General features: G+C 34.4%; 1 protein-coding gene across 2 annotated transcripts in view; it reads left to right on the top strand.

Moving 5' to 3' along the window:
* The window catches only part of LOC130219172 (cytosolic carboxypeptidase 4), a 304,487-nt gene that overhangs the window by 82,687 nt on the left and 201,800 nt on the right, over positions 1-20,000 (top strand). For both annotated transcript variants that reach the window (XM_056451477.1, XM_056451478.1), the window contains exons 7-8: positions 10,004-10,041; positions 18,843-19,051. In XM_056451477.1, the coding sequence (XP_056307452.1) occupies positions 10,004-10,041; positions 18,843-19,051 (247 nt within the window). The remainder of the gene's footprint in view (positions 1-10,003; positions 10,042-18,842; positions 19,052-20,000) is intronic.

Below are 20,000 nucleotides of genomic sequence, written 5' to 3'. Positions count from 1 at the left end.
GAAAATTTTCTGAACATTTATTTGAATAAAACTATTACATTTGGTGCATAAAAGTGCTACAAAAGTAAATATTTATGGCTCGGTGCAGAAAAAAAAGGAAAAATTACATTTAAAGAGATGTATTGTAATGAAACTCAATTTTATAAGGCTATAAAAGAAGCGTATTTTGTATTTGTTTGTGTATGTGTTTATGTATACTTTTGTTCTCTCTGTCATTTGTTTGTTTTGTTCACTCTGCCATTAATTCAATCATTTCAGCATTTGTTTAATGTGTAATTCGATTATGTTCATTCTGTTGCTTTAATGTTTACTCTGTCTGTCCTTTCTTATGTATAACTGTTTGTTGTTACTTTTGTTTTGCCTATCATTTTACTGTTTGTTTGTTTGTTCTGTCTGTGGTACAATTTTAGCGCAATTTTTCCACAGTTTAAACTACAATGGTACCATTTAAATTGGTCATTACTAAGTTGTTAAATATGAATGACAGTGTAATAAAGTTATTTGACAGAGTATTGACACTTTTAATGAGCAATTCTAAAGACAAATTCAGTGTTTTCTGTTAAAAAAAAATAGAGATCGGATAAATATTCATGACACAATTACAATGGCCGCATGACAATCATGTTTATGACAGATTTATGACAAGTTATGTTAAATGTTTTAATTGTTTAATGCTGAATTCACTTAATTTTTTTATTTATTTTTTTTTACGGAACCTTAATCAATTTGTGTGGAAACTACATTTTTTACAGTGTGTCCTTTGTTCTGTATATTTTTGTTGTGTTTTGCTTTTGTTTTGTCTGTCATTTTAAGGTTTGTTTGTTTGTTTTTGTCTGTTGTTGTCTACCATTTGATCTGTAATGTATTATACAACTGTTGTGCCATCTTTCAATTGTTTTGTCTTGTTTTTGTGAAACTGCTGTGTTTTTTATTTATCATTGTTGTTTTTTCTGTCTACTGTTTGTTTTGTAAAACTGCCTCATTCTGTCTGGTATTTCTGTCTATCATTTGATTTATATATTTATTTTGAATTGCTGTTGTTTTTGTTTACAGTTTGTTCTAGCAGTTGTTTTTGTACAACTGTCTGTTTTTTTTGTATATTGTTTGTCTGTTGTTGTATATGTCTATTTTTTGTTTTGTATTGCAGTCTGTTGTTCTGTCTGTCGTTTCTGTGTATCGTTAGTTTTGTTCTTATTTTCAATGGTCGTATTATGTAGTTTGTCAATTGTTTTGTATAACTGTCTGTCATTTTGTCTATTGTTTGTGCAGTTTTTGTTTGGTCTATTGTTTGTTTGTTTTATCACTGTCTGTTGGTTCATTCTATATACAGTAACTATCTGACATTCTGTGTATTGTTTGTTCTATATAACCTTTGTCCTTCATTCTGCCTATCTTTAGTTTTTTATTGTATTCATTCGTTCATTTGGTCAAAGGTCGATTTGCTTTAACATTTTGGTCAGTGTATTATTCATTCATTTTAAACTCTTAAGTGTTTTTTGGAATTTTTCTTTCTATTGTACATAGAAATAACACACACCGTGACACTGTACATTAAGGTGTGTTTATAAGACACCTTTATAATCATGACATGACACATGAATATGAGATTATGCTATTTGCTGTCTTTGACAACTTGACAAACAAATACATCACAAATTGTGTTTGTCTTAATCTTGACAATACCAAGACAATATAACTTGTCATAAATCTGTCATAAACATAAATGTCATGAGGCCATTATAATTGTGTTATGAATTTTAAAACAGCATTATTATTACTTTTCTTGCCCTCAACTACAGTGGTACAATTTTAATTGGTCATTGCTATGTCATTAAATATTAATGACAGTGTAAAAAATAATTGGAAAAATATTCATGACATAATTATAATGGCCTCATGGCAATCATGTTTATGACAGTTTTATGACAAGTTATGTGTTTGTTTATGTCAAGTGGACAAAGACATCTCAAACAGTGTCATTTAAAACAACACAACTGATCAAATGGCACCTAACGACAGCTTTTATATTCATAAAATCTCCTTCATATCCATGATATGTGTCAAATCATGATTATAAAGGTGTCATGATAGTCTTATGAACACCCCCTTCAAGTAAAGCATTACCAAACACACATTATAAAAACTCTCAAATCGACGAGTGCATAACAAAACAAACCGTTTTTGCCTGCAGTGTCTCGCATTAATATCTGTAGCGTGACTCAAAGACTTAGAATACAGTAGGATTTCTTAATGGAGCTCCTAGAGTCTGCAAAGAGAGGAACACTTCTGATGATCTGGAGTGTAGATTTGCGTCAGTGAGCTTGTGTCTGCTCCACCGCTGGGCTGTTTATGTTCTCTTGCGGTCGGTGAGCAGAGAGTGACATTTTGTCTCTGTGATGGAAACTTAACAATGTTGCGCTCTGCAGGGGTCCGACTGCATACTGCTGTACGTCCGTGTTGTGGTATTAGCAGAGAGGCACAAAGAGACAACAAATAAGATGAACTCTTGCCTAAAGAGAGACGTGCCTTTTTTTTCCCTTTCGTATTTGTTCTGTTTGACGTCTGTTGTGTATTTTTTATTCTAATGTTGTGTCTGTTGTCCATTCTACATTTTGTTTTATACACTGTAAAGAATGTTGGGTTCCACACAATCAATTTGTGTTGGGTCAACATAAAATAATTAAGTAAGCTTATTAGTTTTTTACAAATTCAAGTGGATTGAACATTAAACAATTAAGCTGTCCCCAAAAACCCTTAATAATTATGTTATTTCAACTCATTATAAATAAGTAGTTTGATCAAACAGCAAACTTAACTTTTTAAGTGTATTTATCTGTCATTTTGTATATTGTTTGTGTATTTTTGGTTACGTCTATTGTTTTGTTTTTTATCACTGTCTGTTGGTTCTTTCTTTATACAGTAGCTATCTGATATCTCATCTGTTCTTTCTATTTAACCTTGTCCTTCGTCTGTTTTCCTTTGCTGTTTTCATTCATTCATTTGGTCAAAAGTTGATTTGTTTTAACATTTTATTCAGTGTATTGCTATTCTTTAAACTTTTAAAAGTGTTTTTTGAAACTTTTCCTTCCATTAAACTTCCATTAAAACAAGTAGAGTGACACTAAGAGTTCATCAAGATTCTTTGGATTCATCTTCAATACCTCCTTCATCTTACCCCAGACATGCTCAATAATGTTCATATCTGGTGACTGGGCTGGCCAATCCTGGAGCACCTTGATCTTCTTTGCTTTCAGGAACTTTGATGTCTAGGCTTAGCCATGTAAGACTTGTATGCAAAGGAGCGCTATCCTACTGAAGAATTTGCCCTGTGGGTTGTAATGCAATGGGCAACACACTTAAACTTATTTTTTTGAGTGATCTTTTGTTGTTGTTTCTTTTGATTATGTTCATTCTGTTTCTTTGATGTTTGCTTTGTCTGTCGTTTGTTCTGTATAGCTGTTTGTTATTTGTCATTTTAAGTTTTGTTTGTTTTGTCTACCATTCATTCTGTTGTTTTTTGTATAGCTGTTGTTCTGTCTTTAATTTTTTTGTCTTGTTTTTGTGAAACCGCTGTGTTTTCATTAATCGTTGTTGTTTTTCTGTCTACTGTTTGCTTTGTACCGCATCATTCTGTCTGTTATTACTGTTGTTTTCATCTTCAGTTTGTTTTGTCAGTTGTTTTTTTTTTTAATGGTCTGTTATTGTTTGTCTATTGTTTGCATATGTGTATTTATTTATTTATTTATTTATTTTTGCTCTCTGTTCTGTTTGTTTTGGTGTGTTGTTTTTGTCCTTTTATATTAAATAACTGTTGTATGTAGTTTGTCAATTCATTTTGTGCAACATCTATCATTTTGTATGTTGTTTGTGTATTTTACGCGAGAACAGCCGGTGCAAAGTTGTGATCTGAAAAAGCAAACACAGCGGCCTCTGGTGGATTTGTGAAAACAAAATCTGCCAAATAATATGTACCTCCTGGAGCAAATTTGCGATCTCCAGAAATGTTTGTATCAATGAGCCTGCGTTGGCTGATAACTGATATTCTTGTCGCTTTAACATTTGTTTGTACATGTTCTGTTTGCTTGCTCTGTGGGTTTTTTTGATCTATAGATCTAACACTTGTTTGTACTGTCTGTCATTCTGTCTGTTTATTGGTGCTTTTATATAATTATTTGTTTTACTTATGGTTTTTGTATAACTAATTATACAAACTACTTTGTTTTGACATCATCCAATATATATATTTTTATTTTAACTCTAATTTTGGAATGCAAAAGTTTAAATGGTTAAATAGTAATATAGTTAAATAAATGTGGATCACCTATGAAGGAAACACATTTACAAAATAAAGTACACCATGCGCATGCACAAAAAAAAAAAAACGTATTTTATTTAAACAGATTATGTACTAACTAAAATAGGTGTAATGGGACAGCATTAAGGGTGACGCAGTCGCGCTGTAGGTAGTGCTGTCGCTTCACAGCAAGAAGGTCGCTGGTTCGAGCCTCGGCTGGGTCAGTTGGCATTTCTGTGTGGAGTTTGCATGTTCTCCGGGTGCTCCGGTTTCCCCCACAGTCCAAAGACATGTGGTATAGATGATTTGGGTAAGCTAAATTGTCCATAGTGTATGAGTGTGTATTGGTGTTTCCCAGGTTGCAGCTGGAAGGGCATCCGCTGCGTAAAAAAACATGCTGGATAAGTTGACGGTTCATTCCGATGTGGTTAATAAAGGGGACTAAGCCGAAAAGAAAATGAATGTATCAGTGGGACAGCATTAATAGACAAACCAGTGGAAAGACCACATTGTAAAACATCTGAAATGTAGTTTTGATCATTCTTAATTCCTTCATCTTCCAAATTAAATTTTTCGTTTTGATATTTGGCACCAGTTAATCAGGAAGTGACGATTTTGTTTATTTTGACTCACTGGATAGAAACGACACTTTATTCACAAACGTTTTATGCGATATCCAATTTTGTGCATAAATCTCTTTGGACAGAAACAACATTAATATCTATAAATGTTCTGTCTGCTTTCATGTCTGTCAAACAAAGATTTGTGAAGTCAACATACCAAGTTTGTTTTCACTTTCAGGTTTCATACATTTAAATTTCATGCACGCCTCAATTCATATTCACAAATTTAGTCCGAATGAGATCGGAATTGGCCAAATCAAAGCACTTCCCTTTTCCTTGGGATTTGCATGTTACGGTGAATGAAGAGACTGTTCTAGTCTGCGAATACATGACACACTGCAAAGAATAGCACAGCTGAGTGACAAGGGCAGCATTAAACGGCACATACCCCATGTAGATAATAGACCTGGTGCTGTTGTTCACGGCGCATGTGTTTTGAACAGATGTGGCGCCGACATTGATCTGCTTTGTATCTCGTCTCGATCCCAGCAGCGACAATAACGTGGTCCATCGCCACAGTGTGACCCCTATCAAAGACTCACAGAGATGATTCCAATTGTGATTTGATGAGAGTCGAAATTGGCTTGATAATGTTGTTTGCGCGGATGGCACAAAGGAGCCTGATGTGCTGCACACACAAAGGGCTGAGATATACAGCGTTTCCCATTTAAGGAAAGGGAGCTAAGAACCCGAGGTGCACAATGAAATGATTAACGAGGTGAAATGAGAGGTATGTTAGGGTGGTATTTCTTCCATGGTGATAAAATGTGATTCGCACTAGGAGAAAGCTGTTTTGTCTCCAAAAAGAAGAGGAATATATATATATATATATATATATGTATATATATATATATATATATATATATATATATATATATATATATATGTATATATATATATGTATATATATATATGTATATATATATATGTATATATATATATATGTATGTATATATATATATATATATATATATATATATATATATATATATATATATATATATATATATGTATATATATATATATATATGTATATATATATGTATATATATATATATATATATGTATATATATATGTATATATATATATATATATATATATATATATATATATATATATATATATATATATATATATATATGTATATATATATATATATATATATATATATATATATATGTATATATATATATATATATATATATATATATATATATATATGTATATATATATATATATATATATATATATATATATATATGTATATATATATATATATATATATATATATATGTATATGTTTCTAAATATTTTTTGTAAAAAGTAATGAGATATATTAATATATTTAAAACGCTTAAAATATATTTTTAAATAGGCAAATATTGTATATTTGTAATTATTTTAATAATGATAATAATTATTAATATTATTATAATTATTATTGTAATATATATAGACAACAGTTCTGTCTGGTTCTCGAATCTGATTGGCTGATAGCTGTGCGATTACTCCCGTAATAACAGCACTCGTACAGGCTCCTCACCCTTGTGTATTACTCCGCCCACATAGAGTGACAGCAGCTCAATAAACACACACTAAATTTGGACAAATTTTGCAGCTGTTGGACAACATAATGTACTTTTGATCCTTTTTAGGTGAGAATCTTGTTGTTTAGATTGCAACTTATTTACAAGGACAGTGCCTGTTTTAAATATTTATAATTATGGAGAGGGCAACGCAGTGGCGCAGTAGGTAGTGCTGTTGCTTCACAGCAAGAAGGTCGCTGGTTCAAGCCTCGGCTAGGTCAGTTGGCGTTTCTGTGTGGAGTTTGCATGTTCTCCGTTCTGCGTTCGTGTGGGTTTCCTCCGGGTGCTCCGGTTTCCCCCCACAGTCCAAAGACATGCGGTACAGGTGAATTGGGTAGGCTAAATTGTCCATAGTGTATGTCTGTGTGCGAATGAGTGTTTATGGGTTTCCCGGTGATGGGTTGCGGCTGGAAGGGCATCCGCTGCGTAAAACATATACTGGATGAGTTGGCGGTTCATTCCGCTGTGGCAACCCCAGATTAATAAAGGGACTAAGCCGAAAAGAAAATGAATGAATGAATTAATTAATTATGGAGATACAGCGCGTCGGCATCCATCACCATGTCATACTGAGCAGAGCAAAGATGGTTGACATTGTCCATCCACAAGATGGGGACAGAGACCTCATAATAAGCCCTTAGAGAAGAAGAAGATTGTTTTATTTTCAAACTACAGCTGATTAACACATTATAAAAGTCGATCTCTCTCTCTTTTGTATGTTGTAGTGCTGTATTTATATCAAAGAAATTGTACTGTATTGAGTGTGAGATGGGACTCACATAACAGGAATGTATGTATTTTGTGTTGGCCACTCTTTATATAACCCAGAGTTACTTTGGTTGGCCATCTGTTTGTTTCTAATGAGTCTCCTGTTTTCGCTACTGCAGACCAGTTCAGTAAAAAGAAAGAAAGATGGAATTATCGCAAACCCAACAGTAATCTGTTTGCTTTGCTTTGGCTTATTTCAGGGTTAATTATTGTGATATCCCGATTGCAACAGAGAAATACTGGGAAATGTCTTTAGACTGATGGCATTTCATGCTGTTCAGTCTTATAGTCTTAAAATGTGAACAAAATCACCTGTTTTGTCATCACTTTAGACATTATGCTATAGAACCATTCAAATACTACAGTAGCTCTAAAGTAAAGTTGGTGAATTAGTAACGGTTTCTGCTGTTCTGACATCAGCTGCAGATGCATGAATGGCAGACAAAAGTAGTTCCTCATACAAAAAGATTTTGAGACTCTCCGTGTTTGATTTTCTTTTTTATATACACGATCATACTGTCGAACTGTTGTATAAACGCAATATTACACTTATAGAAGTGCAATGTGGCTGTATATCATCACTGGTGGGACATTAAGGCACTCAGCCTTTGACCCAAGCGGCAACCTCCCGCTCTCCCTCGGGAGGCCAATACGGAAGTAACTGAAACTGCAATTCATCAAAATTCCGCTAGTCCTGGCTCCATAATAGAGCAAGTTGCAATTGAGCCCACTGTTAGAATGGCCAACTTTACAGCAGAAAAAAAGGTGTTTACAGCCTGGTACAAAGAACGATTTTGGTTCACATAGCTATTATTACCCTCCATGACAACTGTGAGGGGGGTGAATTTTTTTTTAACTCATCCATTTCCTTTATTTTAGGTTATATTAAGTTTGCATAATTAAGGGCGTGGCCACTTGAGTGACAGCTAGGTCTCGCTGGTCGCCGTCACTTCACCTCAGCTGAATCCGGCAGATTAGCCACTGATCTCGGCATATTCATCGTATTTTTGTTCTGTTTTATGTGGCTTTACACAGTCAGCTGCCTTTTGGACTTATTTCTTACAATTATCAGATGATATGGGATGCTGTGTGCATTTAATTGTGGTCATAAACCATTCACGTGGCCTCGTTTCCCATGTGAGTAAAGTTATATACTTATACACCATCTCTATAAATGTGTGTGTTTTATTTAAGATCATTTATCATTAATATTTTTCTTTAGACCCGTAAAGCACTCCAGAATGTGACAGATTGATTAGCTTTAGGCTCTAGAACAGTCATCTGAAGCGTTGTCATACAGTGTTGTGCTGGATTTTATCAATAGTCCTGCATTTACTAACGCACACTATATCTGAAGTGTTTGGAAGTATTTCGCGTTTACCTCCTGTAGAAAAACGTCATAAGAACAATGTTTAGTGGCTCAATGTATTACAACAGTGTTTTTGAAAGTCTAATTACTTTACTGATATAGTGTACAACCAAGCACATGTGGTCAGAACACAAACGAGTCGCAGGTAATAAAGTATCAAGCGTTTCTCCCAAAGTAAAGTCTGTCTGCCAGGTCTAAGCAAGCTCCGCCCACTCTCCGCCTCTTTGCCCTTGTTTGGTGTCCCGCCGTGGGTGCGATGACGCGCGAACAAAATGGCGACGGTTGGCCGCGCCTACTTGTGGCTTCTTTTGCGCTCTTCAGAAACCTATGGGTGACGTCACGGATACTCCGTCCATATATTTTACAGTCTATGCTTTGACCTTGTGCCAATGCACGCCTCCCACCAGTGCTGATATACAGCCATATCGCACTGCTACTCGTGTGATATTGCTCATGTATATATTTATTTATGTTTATTTATAAATATTTATGTATTTACATGTTTGTAAAATATATAAGTATAAATTTTACATATAGTTATTTTAGTAAAAATGCTAACGTATATGTAAATATAGCATTTTTTCTACATTCATTGATCAGAATATGTTTGTAAAATATGGATTTACTAAAACATATCTTACAAATGATTTTTGAAGAGTAAGTTTTCAAGTTTTTGGGCCGTTTATCTATTTGTTTGTTTGTTTATTTATTTTTACTAAATATATATATAGTGGTTTTGATTACAATGTCTAAATAAAGGAATGTGCATTTATATTTCTGTTGCTAAATATCAGAAAAATCATCCATCTCTACTTTAAGGTTGGAAATGTACTTTCTTTAACTTTAAACACATTTTGAGAAATATGTATTTTTGATTTAAAAAAATATTTTGAGCCTTACAGTTACAAAATGTATTTAGCACATATTTCAAACATATTTTAGCCAGAAATAAATAGTTTTCTTTGCCAAAGATCTCCATTTAAGAAGCTAATCGTATCTTACTCTCTCCCCATATTTCAAGACATTGGATTTTATCTAGCGACAGGCCGGTGGCGATATTTATTGGCAGACTGTTGCAAAGCCATTCATAATTATACTACATTTCCTCCCCTGTGTATTGAAGAATATGCAGACTATGCTGAATCAGCAGCCCTGTCGCCGCAAAATAAATGCTCATGATCACAATGACAGGAATCTTTTTTTCCTCTCTCTCCACCAATGCTAAGTGCATCTGGAAACGTGCCCGCTGTACTTACCTTTATGTGTGTTTGGAGAGAAGGGTGCGTGCATGACGCAACTGCAGAAATAAAATACCTCATATACATTTTTTTAATGTCAGATGTGTTTTCTGTTGTTTCACAGGGCAGCCGCTGACACCTTCACTGCAATGTTAAGCTCAAGTAAGTTTTTTATTGCTTTAAATTTTATGAACATGAAACATGATCATCATATCTGTGTCTGTCTGTCTGTCTGTCTGTCTGTCTGTCTGTCTATATGATTAGTGGGATTTTACCAAGTAGGACATCTGTGTTGATCTTGGAACAACATTCCAATCAGGCATATTAAGGTATAAATGTACAGTTTATGTTAAGTTTAGGCTTACAGTTAGGCCTATACTTCTATATGATTGTTATCCAACTAAAATGTCCCTCTGATTTTGGGAATAATTTACAGTTATGGTTGGGTTTAGTGGTAGGGAATAGGAATGGATTACATATCTAACAAAATTGACGTTCCAGGATCAACATGTTAATCCAGAATCGCATCCTACTTGGTAAAATCCCACCCGTCCTGTCTATATGTCCTGCAAACATTTATTTATTTATTTATTTATTTATTTATTTATTCTCAGTTTCTCTGGATTTACTAGGTATAACCTGTATGTAAATATTTGTTAAGTTATTTATTTATTTATTTATTTATTATTCATTCATTCATTCATTCATTCATTCATTCATTCATTCATTCATTCATTCTTTTATTTATTTATTTATTTATTCATTCATTCATTATTTATTTTTCTTTTTTTCGTTCTGTTTATTTATTTATTTATTAACTAATTTATTTATTTATTTATTTATTTATTTATTTATTTATTTATTTATTTGTTCATTTACTCATTTATTTATTTATCTATGCATTTATTTTATTTATTTATTCTTTTATTTATTTATTATTCATTTACTCATTTATTTATTTAATTATTCATTTATTTTTTCCTTGTATTTAGTCATTTATTTATTAACTAATTCTTTTATTTATTTATTTATTTATTCATTTATTTATTTATTTATTTATTTATTCATTCATTTATTTATTTTTTAATGTGTTTATTTAATTAATTAATTATTTATTCATTCATTATTGTATTGTATTGTATTGTATTCATTTATTTATTGATTATTCATTCTTTTATTTATTTAATTATTTATTCATTCATTCATTATTCATTTATTTATTTGTTTCGTTCTATTTATTTATTTATTAACTAATTATTTTATTTATTCATTTACTCATTTATTTATTTATTCATTCGTTTATTTATTTATCTATGTATTTATTTAATTATTCATTCATTCTTTCTTTCTTTCTTTATTTATTTATTTCTTTATTTATTTATTTGTTTATTTATTTATTTATTTTTTATTTTTTGTTGTATTTATATATTTATTTATTAACCAATTATTTTATTTAGTTCTTTACTTATTCATTTACTCATTCTTTTATTTATTTATGTAATTATTTATTCATTCATTCTTTTATTTATTTATTTATTTGTTTATTTATTTTTTCATTCATTCTCAGCTTCTCTGGATTTATGAGGTTTTGAGTTTGAGTAAATCTTTAATTTTATAAACGTTGGAGTTTGATGGCCCTTCTGTTTTGTAATTTTCTGAAATTAATTTTTTTTTTATAAAACCATAAATCTTTATTCTTAAATCCAGAGAATTTTTAAGTGGTCTCTTGTTTAACATAGTTGTTTTTATGTAATTGCTTATCATTTAATTGGTAATTTAATATTAATTCATACAAAAAGATCAATGTGGTAATGCCATCGGCCTATGAACATTTCCTGCATGTTGTCAAACTATTTTAATAACTGTAACAGGAGGCAATTTAATCATATCTCAACCTTAAAACAGCTGTTGTAACATTATCAATATTTAGACCTTTTAGGATTCTCTGGAGCTATGGAAATTAAAAGTGTAAAACAAGAAATTCGTCAGGACCATTGTTATTGTTTACAAACCATCAAAATGGTCTAAAATAAGTCATAATTTCATATTTAATTAAAAAAACACTGACAGTAGAACAATCTCATTTTTCCCCTCAAAATATCTGTCTCTAGCAGTCTTTTAACACTTTGTTGGCATTGTAAAACAAGCACCCACTCCATCATAACAAAACACATTCTCCACACAAATCACATATTCAACCCAACACAAAGCTAGGTCAAGTTCTTTTTTTTTCTGTAAAAAACTAACAAAGGAAGTGCAGAAAATATGCAGTCATTCATCCCTCTGAGCACACGTTCTAGCACACACTAGCAGCAGTTTCTCCACCGTCCTCCAGGGGTCACTCTGACTCTGTGAGTGTCATCCTGCACTCTGCCTTTGAAAACACAACACCTGTTGAAGCTCTGCAGTCAGCGAGACTCTGAATAACGTAATGCTCTGTGGGGTTTTTAGGAGCCTCCTCTAAAAGAAACACGTCTGGCCAGTGATGCCGCAATTAATTCTCCTCCGTCGGGCAAAGCTAAGTTGTCTGCGCCTTTTGTCTGTGCGCCGCTTATTTCTCCGGAGGATGTGGCGAGTGCTTGATAATCATCTAACGTGGCCATATTTCCTCCAGCAAGCTTTACAGAAGTATTGTCATGTTTTTCTGCGCATCAGATCAGGAATATGTAACAGACCGAGAATCTCCCGAGTCGAGCATTTCCATATTTCACTGTATTCACACACAGACCTCACTTTAAACTCCTGGAAAACCTCAGGCTACATTAAGAGCACCGAGAAATTCTTCTAGAAGTCCAAGCCTGATAGAAAGCATTGCATGCATTAATATTTTAGATTGCTGTATTTGTGCAAGTCATAGAACTGCAGTGTTCTGAAGTTCATGACTCCCATACTGGGAGTTCGGGAGCGATGCAAAGCCAAGAAAGTAGGTTCACAACACACACCTCTCAGCTTTAAGTTTTAATATATGATTCCCAAGGCTGCTGAACGACCTGGAACGACACGAATGGGTTGTTCTTTTCCCCTTATTTCCTTTTGTAATTCCATCAGTGAGTGTTTTGCGCTCGTGGTGGAAGTAAATACCGATGACCTTCATTTCGCAAACGCTCCCACCGCTCTCCGCCACGGCCTCCATTAGATGCACTGAGCGCACAGCGCGATTGGCTGCTTTCCAACCCCTTCATCAGAGGCAAGGAGACTTTGGGTTTAGAGTCCAGCAAACTCCCTCATACGGAACCCCCTGCCCTTCTTGGATCATCTTCGGCGGGAGAGATTTATGGGCCAAACCGGTCGTATTCAGAGCTTGGAGGATTTCTCTTAAAACAAAGAAAGTGGAAATTCTTTTGACAGTTTAGCGGGGCAGGCTTTCAGACATTGATTTAGTGATGTTAGTTCAGTGCCGCAAGGAGATCAGTGAATCTGAAATAAAACTGAGAGATGGAAAGATACTGTAGAAAGACGGACAGACAGACAGAGAGGCAGACAGAGGCAGACACTGGATAGGTGGATTGTTGAATGGATGCATGGAGAGACATACAGAGAGATAGACACTGGATGGATGGATGAACAGAGAGAGAGATAGACAAACACTGGATGGATGGATGGATGGATGGATTGATGGATTGATACATGAAGAGATATACTGATAAAAACACAATAGAGACAGACAGATCAAAACAATGCAAAAATCTAAAATCTATGTCTATAAATGTAGATAGATAGACAGACAGATGAATTTATGGATGGATGGATGGATAGAGGGATACCATGGAGGGGTAGATGGATGGACGGACGGACAGATGAATGGATGGATGGATATATAAATATATATATATATATATATATATATATATATATATATATATATATATATATATATATATATATATATATATATATAGTCGTAGGGGAGACATCACATGGACACAGAGAGGCAATGAAAATCCCCGTAGGGGTGTTTCTTGAGGGAGTTGTTTCTTGAGCAGGGAAAAGGTGCGTGAGGATGTGCAGGGTGGTGAGTTCTGTGTCCAAAGGGGTCCGGTGAGTTCGTGCAGTGAAGTATCGGTCATGGTGCCCAGTGGAAGAGGGAGACGTCAGCGTGATTCCTGCTGTCATTCTAGTCATGCTCCCCCGTTGATGTCAACGGTGTGTGTTAAATACCTCTCTTCCAATGGGCCGCAGCTGTCCCTGATCAGCACTTGATGAGTGGTGATTTCGGTGAGGGAGACGTTTCCATGGTGACGTTGAAGCCACACTGGCAGGTCTGCGACATTCCCCCCCCTAAGTGTCGACCTGGTCCTCCTTCGGTAGCTGTTGACACAAGAGGGAGAACACAGAGGTGGAAGGGGGTTATAGAAAAATGAATCTTCGCTCACCGTTTTCCTACCAGTGTGGCTAAAGGGCACCCAGATGATGGGTGGTGACACCGGTGGTTTGGGGGGATGTCGAGGGGAGGTACGTGTGCAGTCTGGACACCGCTGACAGTGTCGATGTACCTCCGCTTCCAGTCCTGGCCAGTAGTACTGCTTTTGGAGCTCTCGGAGGGTGACCCCGCAATGTCCGCACCAGGTTATGTACACGGCCGTCAATAGCTCCGGGATCCTGGAGCGCGGTACCACCAGCTGATGTGTTTCCTCCCCCCGCCACCGATTGATCCAGTACAACAGACCTTCCTTGACGACAGAGTAACAGGCTGGGTGAGGCACACCTCCTGGTCCACCAGGCGGACTCTGGACCAGCACTTCCGGAGGCTCCTATCCGCTCGCTGCTCTCGGTGTAGGAAACCTTTGGCTGTGACCTGCAGTAAAGTGTCTGAGGGAGGGGAGTCTCTCACCCTTCCTGTCACTCGCGGTGTTGGGCGGGTCTTGCTGGCGGCCCCTGTCGCATGTCGTCCGGTGCCTTTTTTGAATGTGGGGGACCGGGACTGTCCATCTCACCGGGGTTTGGGGAGCGGACCGGGTGAAAAGATAGATAGATGGATGGATATCATGGAGAGGTAAATGGATGATGATAGATGGATAGATGGATAGATGGATAGATAGATGGATGGATATCATGGAGAAGTAAATGGATATAGATAGATAGATAGATAGATAGATAGATAGATAGATAGATAGATAGATAGATAGATAGATAGATAGATAGATAGATAGATAGATAGATAGATAGATAGATAGATAGATAGATGGATGGATATCATGGAGAAGTAAATAGATGTAGATAGATAGATAGATAGATAGATAGATAGATAGATAGATAGATAGATAGATAGATAGATAGATAGATAGATAGATAGATAGATAGATAGATAGATAGATAGATAGATGGACAAATGAATGGATGGATGGAGGCACACTGTGCATAGATAGATAAGAATACATAAATATAAAGGTGGATGAATATGTCCCAGTGGATAGTCATACAGATAGATAGACAGAATGAATAAATGTATGGATGGATAGAAATATGGATGTATACACGAAGAGAAATACAGATAAAAAACACAATAGAGACAGACAGATCAAAACAATGCAAAGATAATCTAGAACTGAAATAACATGTGAATGAATCACTTTCTCTTTAGAATGAAACCAAATGTCCATTTAATTAGAGCTGCTTCCTGTGCAGCTGTTGTCAGCATTTGTGAAGTCCCAGAGGTGGACTTGTAGAAACATTTGCAGAAGTCGTGGATCCAACCCTAACCCCACCCCCCTAGCCACCAACCGGTCCCAAAAAAAAAAAAAAACAGGCCTATTTAATTTGTACGCATGAACAACAATATCCACTTTACCAATCGCATTCTAAAGAGCTGTTTGTCTCCCAGTAATGCTATTAGAGAATTTCCAAACCACAAAGCAGATCAACATAAAGTAGTTGGTCCCAAATGGGCTCAAGGTTCGGTGCAGTGCTCCAAGTCAAACGCTTAGTTCATTTCAACAGTTTATTTATGGCGGCCGACTGTGTTTTAGTGTGTAGTCCTAATATACAGTCAAGCTTTTAATTGTAGTTTTTTTATTTTTTTATGCCATGCAATTATCATTGTCTATTGTTTTTCTCCATAAAAGATGAAGGACAAACTCATATTTCATAACAACAGCGTGCATTCGACAGCCTCAACAAAGATATATGATGCATGTTACACAGCAACATTATTGATACCAGCTACATTGCGCGTGACCTCGTAATTGCGCCGCGAGTAATTGAGTCATCATTGCCCTAATGTTTAATACGACAAGACCCTTGCTAGTGGTCATACACTTGCTCACTATATTCTTCGAAGAACCAAGGGACAATAACTGATCTTTACCTCAGGCTCCAGACCTGTCAGTGGCTTAAAGAACGGAAATTAAGTCCTCGCCCAGAGTGGCTCTTTCTCCGCCATCTTGTTTTTGATCTCATTTAACCTTTTGTGCCACACTGAGAAATCTTTTTCGCTCTGACAGGCAGAGTCCCATGCTTTTTCTTTTTTGTTCCCTCTCCATCATCCCAGTGTTATTGTGTTCTGTTGATATGGCTCTTTAGTGCCCGAATGATGTATGTTCTTATTACATTTTATTAATAAACAGCACAGCAGAGCGTGACATGAGAGAAAAAGCCAGCGAAAAAGAAGGTTAATTTGAATATGAATGATACACACAGATGCGTCCCATAAATATTAGCCTGTTTCTAACATGCTAACTAGCGAAAAGCCTCTTTCTGCTTAAAAAAAAAACCTAACCTGACGTTCTTTGTTAAATGGATGTCAGATTTTCATTCATTCATTCATTTTCCTTCAACTTAGTCGCTTATTTATCAGGGGTCGCCACAGCAGAATGAACTGCCAACTATTCTAGCATATGTTTTACGCAGCCGATGCCCTTCCAGCTGCAACCCAGGACGGGAAAACACCCATACACTCTCAAATTCACACACACAGACACACGATACGGCCAATTTAGTTCATCCAATTCACCTATAGCGCATGTCTTTGGACTGTTAGGGAGACCGGAGCACTCGAAGGAAACCCACTCGAACTCAGGGAGAAGGCGACTGTGCTAACTTCTTAGCCACCGTGCTGCTCCATGTCAGAATTTTTGGAGTTTAATTATTCAGTGTTCAGGAAAGTGCCTGAAGAAAGTGGTGATTTAATGATTTTCTAATCATTTGTTTGTACATTAAGACCCAGAGTAATACTAATGTCAATGTGCAGTGTTTTCATTTATACTTTTATACATTCCACTAGTGGTAGCAAGGAATAAAACTAAAGAAATACATTAATGAAACTGTAATAAAACAGTTAAAAATACATTAATAAAACGTTTCTGTAAAGAGGTTAACTGTCAGATCACTGTGGCAAAGTTTAAATCATAGATCTTCCAAGCTATACACAAACTGACTCGATAAAGGCGAATTTTTGCGCACATACATAATAGAAACTAGATTAATAATGTTAGATCACACTACGCATGCCAGATAAATAAGATCCAGCTCCAGACGCCAGATCTTGTCAGGAAATCCAGGTATCTGGACAGCAAGTCAGCAGAATTTCTAATACCCAAACCTGTTAACCAGTATTGAGCTGAATTAGCAGTCTCCTATCAATATAGGAGTTGACTAATTTAAATGACTAATGACTATATTCATTGATTCATTAACCCCCAACTTATCTTATTCTTAAATGAAGAATAAATGAATATAAACAAATGAAAATAAAACACAATACAAAAAATGAATGGATGTTTTCTTGAAACAACACACACATAAGTTTGCTTCAAGGATTCTCAGACCCTTAGTTAGATTTTTATTGTAATAAAAAAATGCACAGTCACATAACATTGGTTACTGGAAATTATAATTTTTCGTTCGTTTTTTTTTAACAACATTAAGAAATTTAGCAATTTTTTTGTGCAAATCTAATACCATACTAGGTTAATTAAAAAATACAGAATGTTTCATTTGTTATAAATAAAACAATATATAGACATTTTAGACGTTTTTTTTTCTGCAAATCTTTAAAATCCGCATGAAAGTCAACAATTTTTTTTTCCATATTGTGACACAGTTCCTAGAGAAACGGAATATTAATTGAGGAAACGGTGATTGTGGCTTGTTTTATTTTTTACTGCTAGCTGATTGGATGTAGTAAAGTAGGTTTCATCCAGAAAGATGAGGAAAATGGTGTTGGGAGAGTTATTACAACCTAACAGACACCTTCTCCTCACCATTTCTGTTTGTTGTCATAGCGCTGCCAAAACTGACAGTTGGAGGGCCGTGGCTAAGTATGTTACCCATACCCAATACCTCAGACAGATATAATCTGAGAACTGAACTAAAAACAAACAGGAAATGCGTTGTCAGATTTAAATTTTAGATCACAAGGGCAAACTATTTTTTTTAATGACATGCACAGATGAATTGTTCACCACAAAACTAGCAATGTGCCCTAACCAAATCAATATGCTTAGTTTTGATTTCATGTGTACTTTAAAGAAAACCAGGCTTCTAATAAAAAAAACTGAATGTACTTTTTGTGCCTAAAATTTAGCTTGTCAAATTACATTGATTAATGGACATACCTTTTTTGATCGACATTTTGAAGAAATTGGAAAAGTCTATAATGAAAAAAAGGTTAATATATATATATATATATATATATATATATATATATATATATATATATATATATATATATATATATATATATATATATATATGTATATGTGTGTGTATATATATATATTAACCTTTTTTTCATTATAGACTTTTCCAATTTCTTCAAAATGTCGATCAAAAAAGGTATGTCCATTAATCAATGTAATTTGACAAGCTAAATTTTTGCAACAAAAATTTTGTTTTAGTCTCAAAACACTGATTAACATAAACTGCATAATTTTGTAAATGTTTTTTATTCACATTTAGAAAACAAATTGAGTTTTGCATACATTTCTAACATAAACCAGGCTAATAACACAATCGTTCTTCTCCAGAGGTGAACTGTCGAACCGCTGTGGCCAAAGGCTACATCGCAGATCTTTTGAAGCTGTACGAAGACTGGCACAACAATGACACCAACCTCAAGAACATTCCTATCCGTAGAGCCCTACTCTATTGCCTTGACCGTGCCGCCAGCTCATCTGTGGGCAGAGACGCTATAGTGGCTGTAGATGGCATTAGTCTTCTCTTCCAAACCACTCAGGTGATATTTCAGCATCTCATATCATGATATTTTTGGGACTTTTTGACTACCTTCTATAATTACATCTACCCGTTCCTTATGCTTTAATAATTTCCCTGTGAAACACACTGTGATTCTTATCGGCTTTTGTCAACCCCCCCCCCCCCCCCCAGTCGTTACCAGTTGCGCTAAATGTCTGTTAATGTGCTGTAAAGACTTTTTTTTTTTTTCGCTGCATATATTTGGTCCCATTGGAAATGTTGATAGGAGATCACGAGCAAGTATTTTTATTTATTATTTTTATTATTGTTTTAGATAATACATACATCTAAAATATTTTTGGGAGAAAAAAAAAACAGCAAAGTAAATAGAATAGGTAAGTAAATATATAAAGTAAGTAAATAAATAAATAAATAACAGATGAATGAGTGAACAGACCAAAATAAATGGGGGTAAAACAGCAAAGTAAATAAGTATGTTTGTAAATAAATAAATAAATAAACAAACATATAACAGATGAATGAGTGAACAGACAAAAATAAGTGGGGGGAAAATAGCAAAGTAAATAAAATAAGTAAATAAATAAGCAAACAAGCAAGAAAACAAACAAACAAATAAATAAACAAATAAATAAATAAATAAATAAACAAATAAATAAATAAATAAATAAATAAATAAATAACAGATGAATGAGTGAACAGACAAAAATATGTGGCGTAAAAACAGCAAAGTAAATAAAATAAGTAAATAAATAAGCTAACAAACAAGCAAACAAATAAATAAATAAATAAATAAATAAATAAATAAATAAAAAACAGATGAATAAGTGAACAGACAGAAAAAATGGGAAAAAATCTGTGAAGTAAATAAATAAATAAATAACAAAACAGATGAATGAATGAACAGACAAAAATAAGTGGGGTAAAAACAGCAAAGACAATAAAAAAATAAAAATAAAAACAGATAAATA

Source organism: Danio aesculapii, chromosome 25, assembly GCF_903798145.1.
Source record: "Danio aesculapii chromosome 25, fDanAes4.1, whole genome shotgun sequence".
Lineage (NCBI taxonomy): Eukaryota > Metazoa > Chordata > Actinopteri > Cypriniformes > Danionidae > Danio > Danio aesculapii.
The sequence above is the reverse complement of the archived record's forward strand: the minus strand, read 5'-3'. Positions and strand labels throughout refer to the sequence as shown.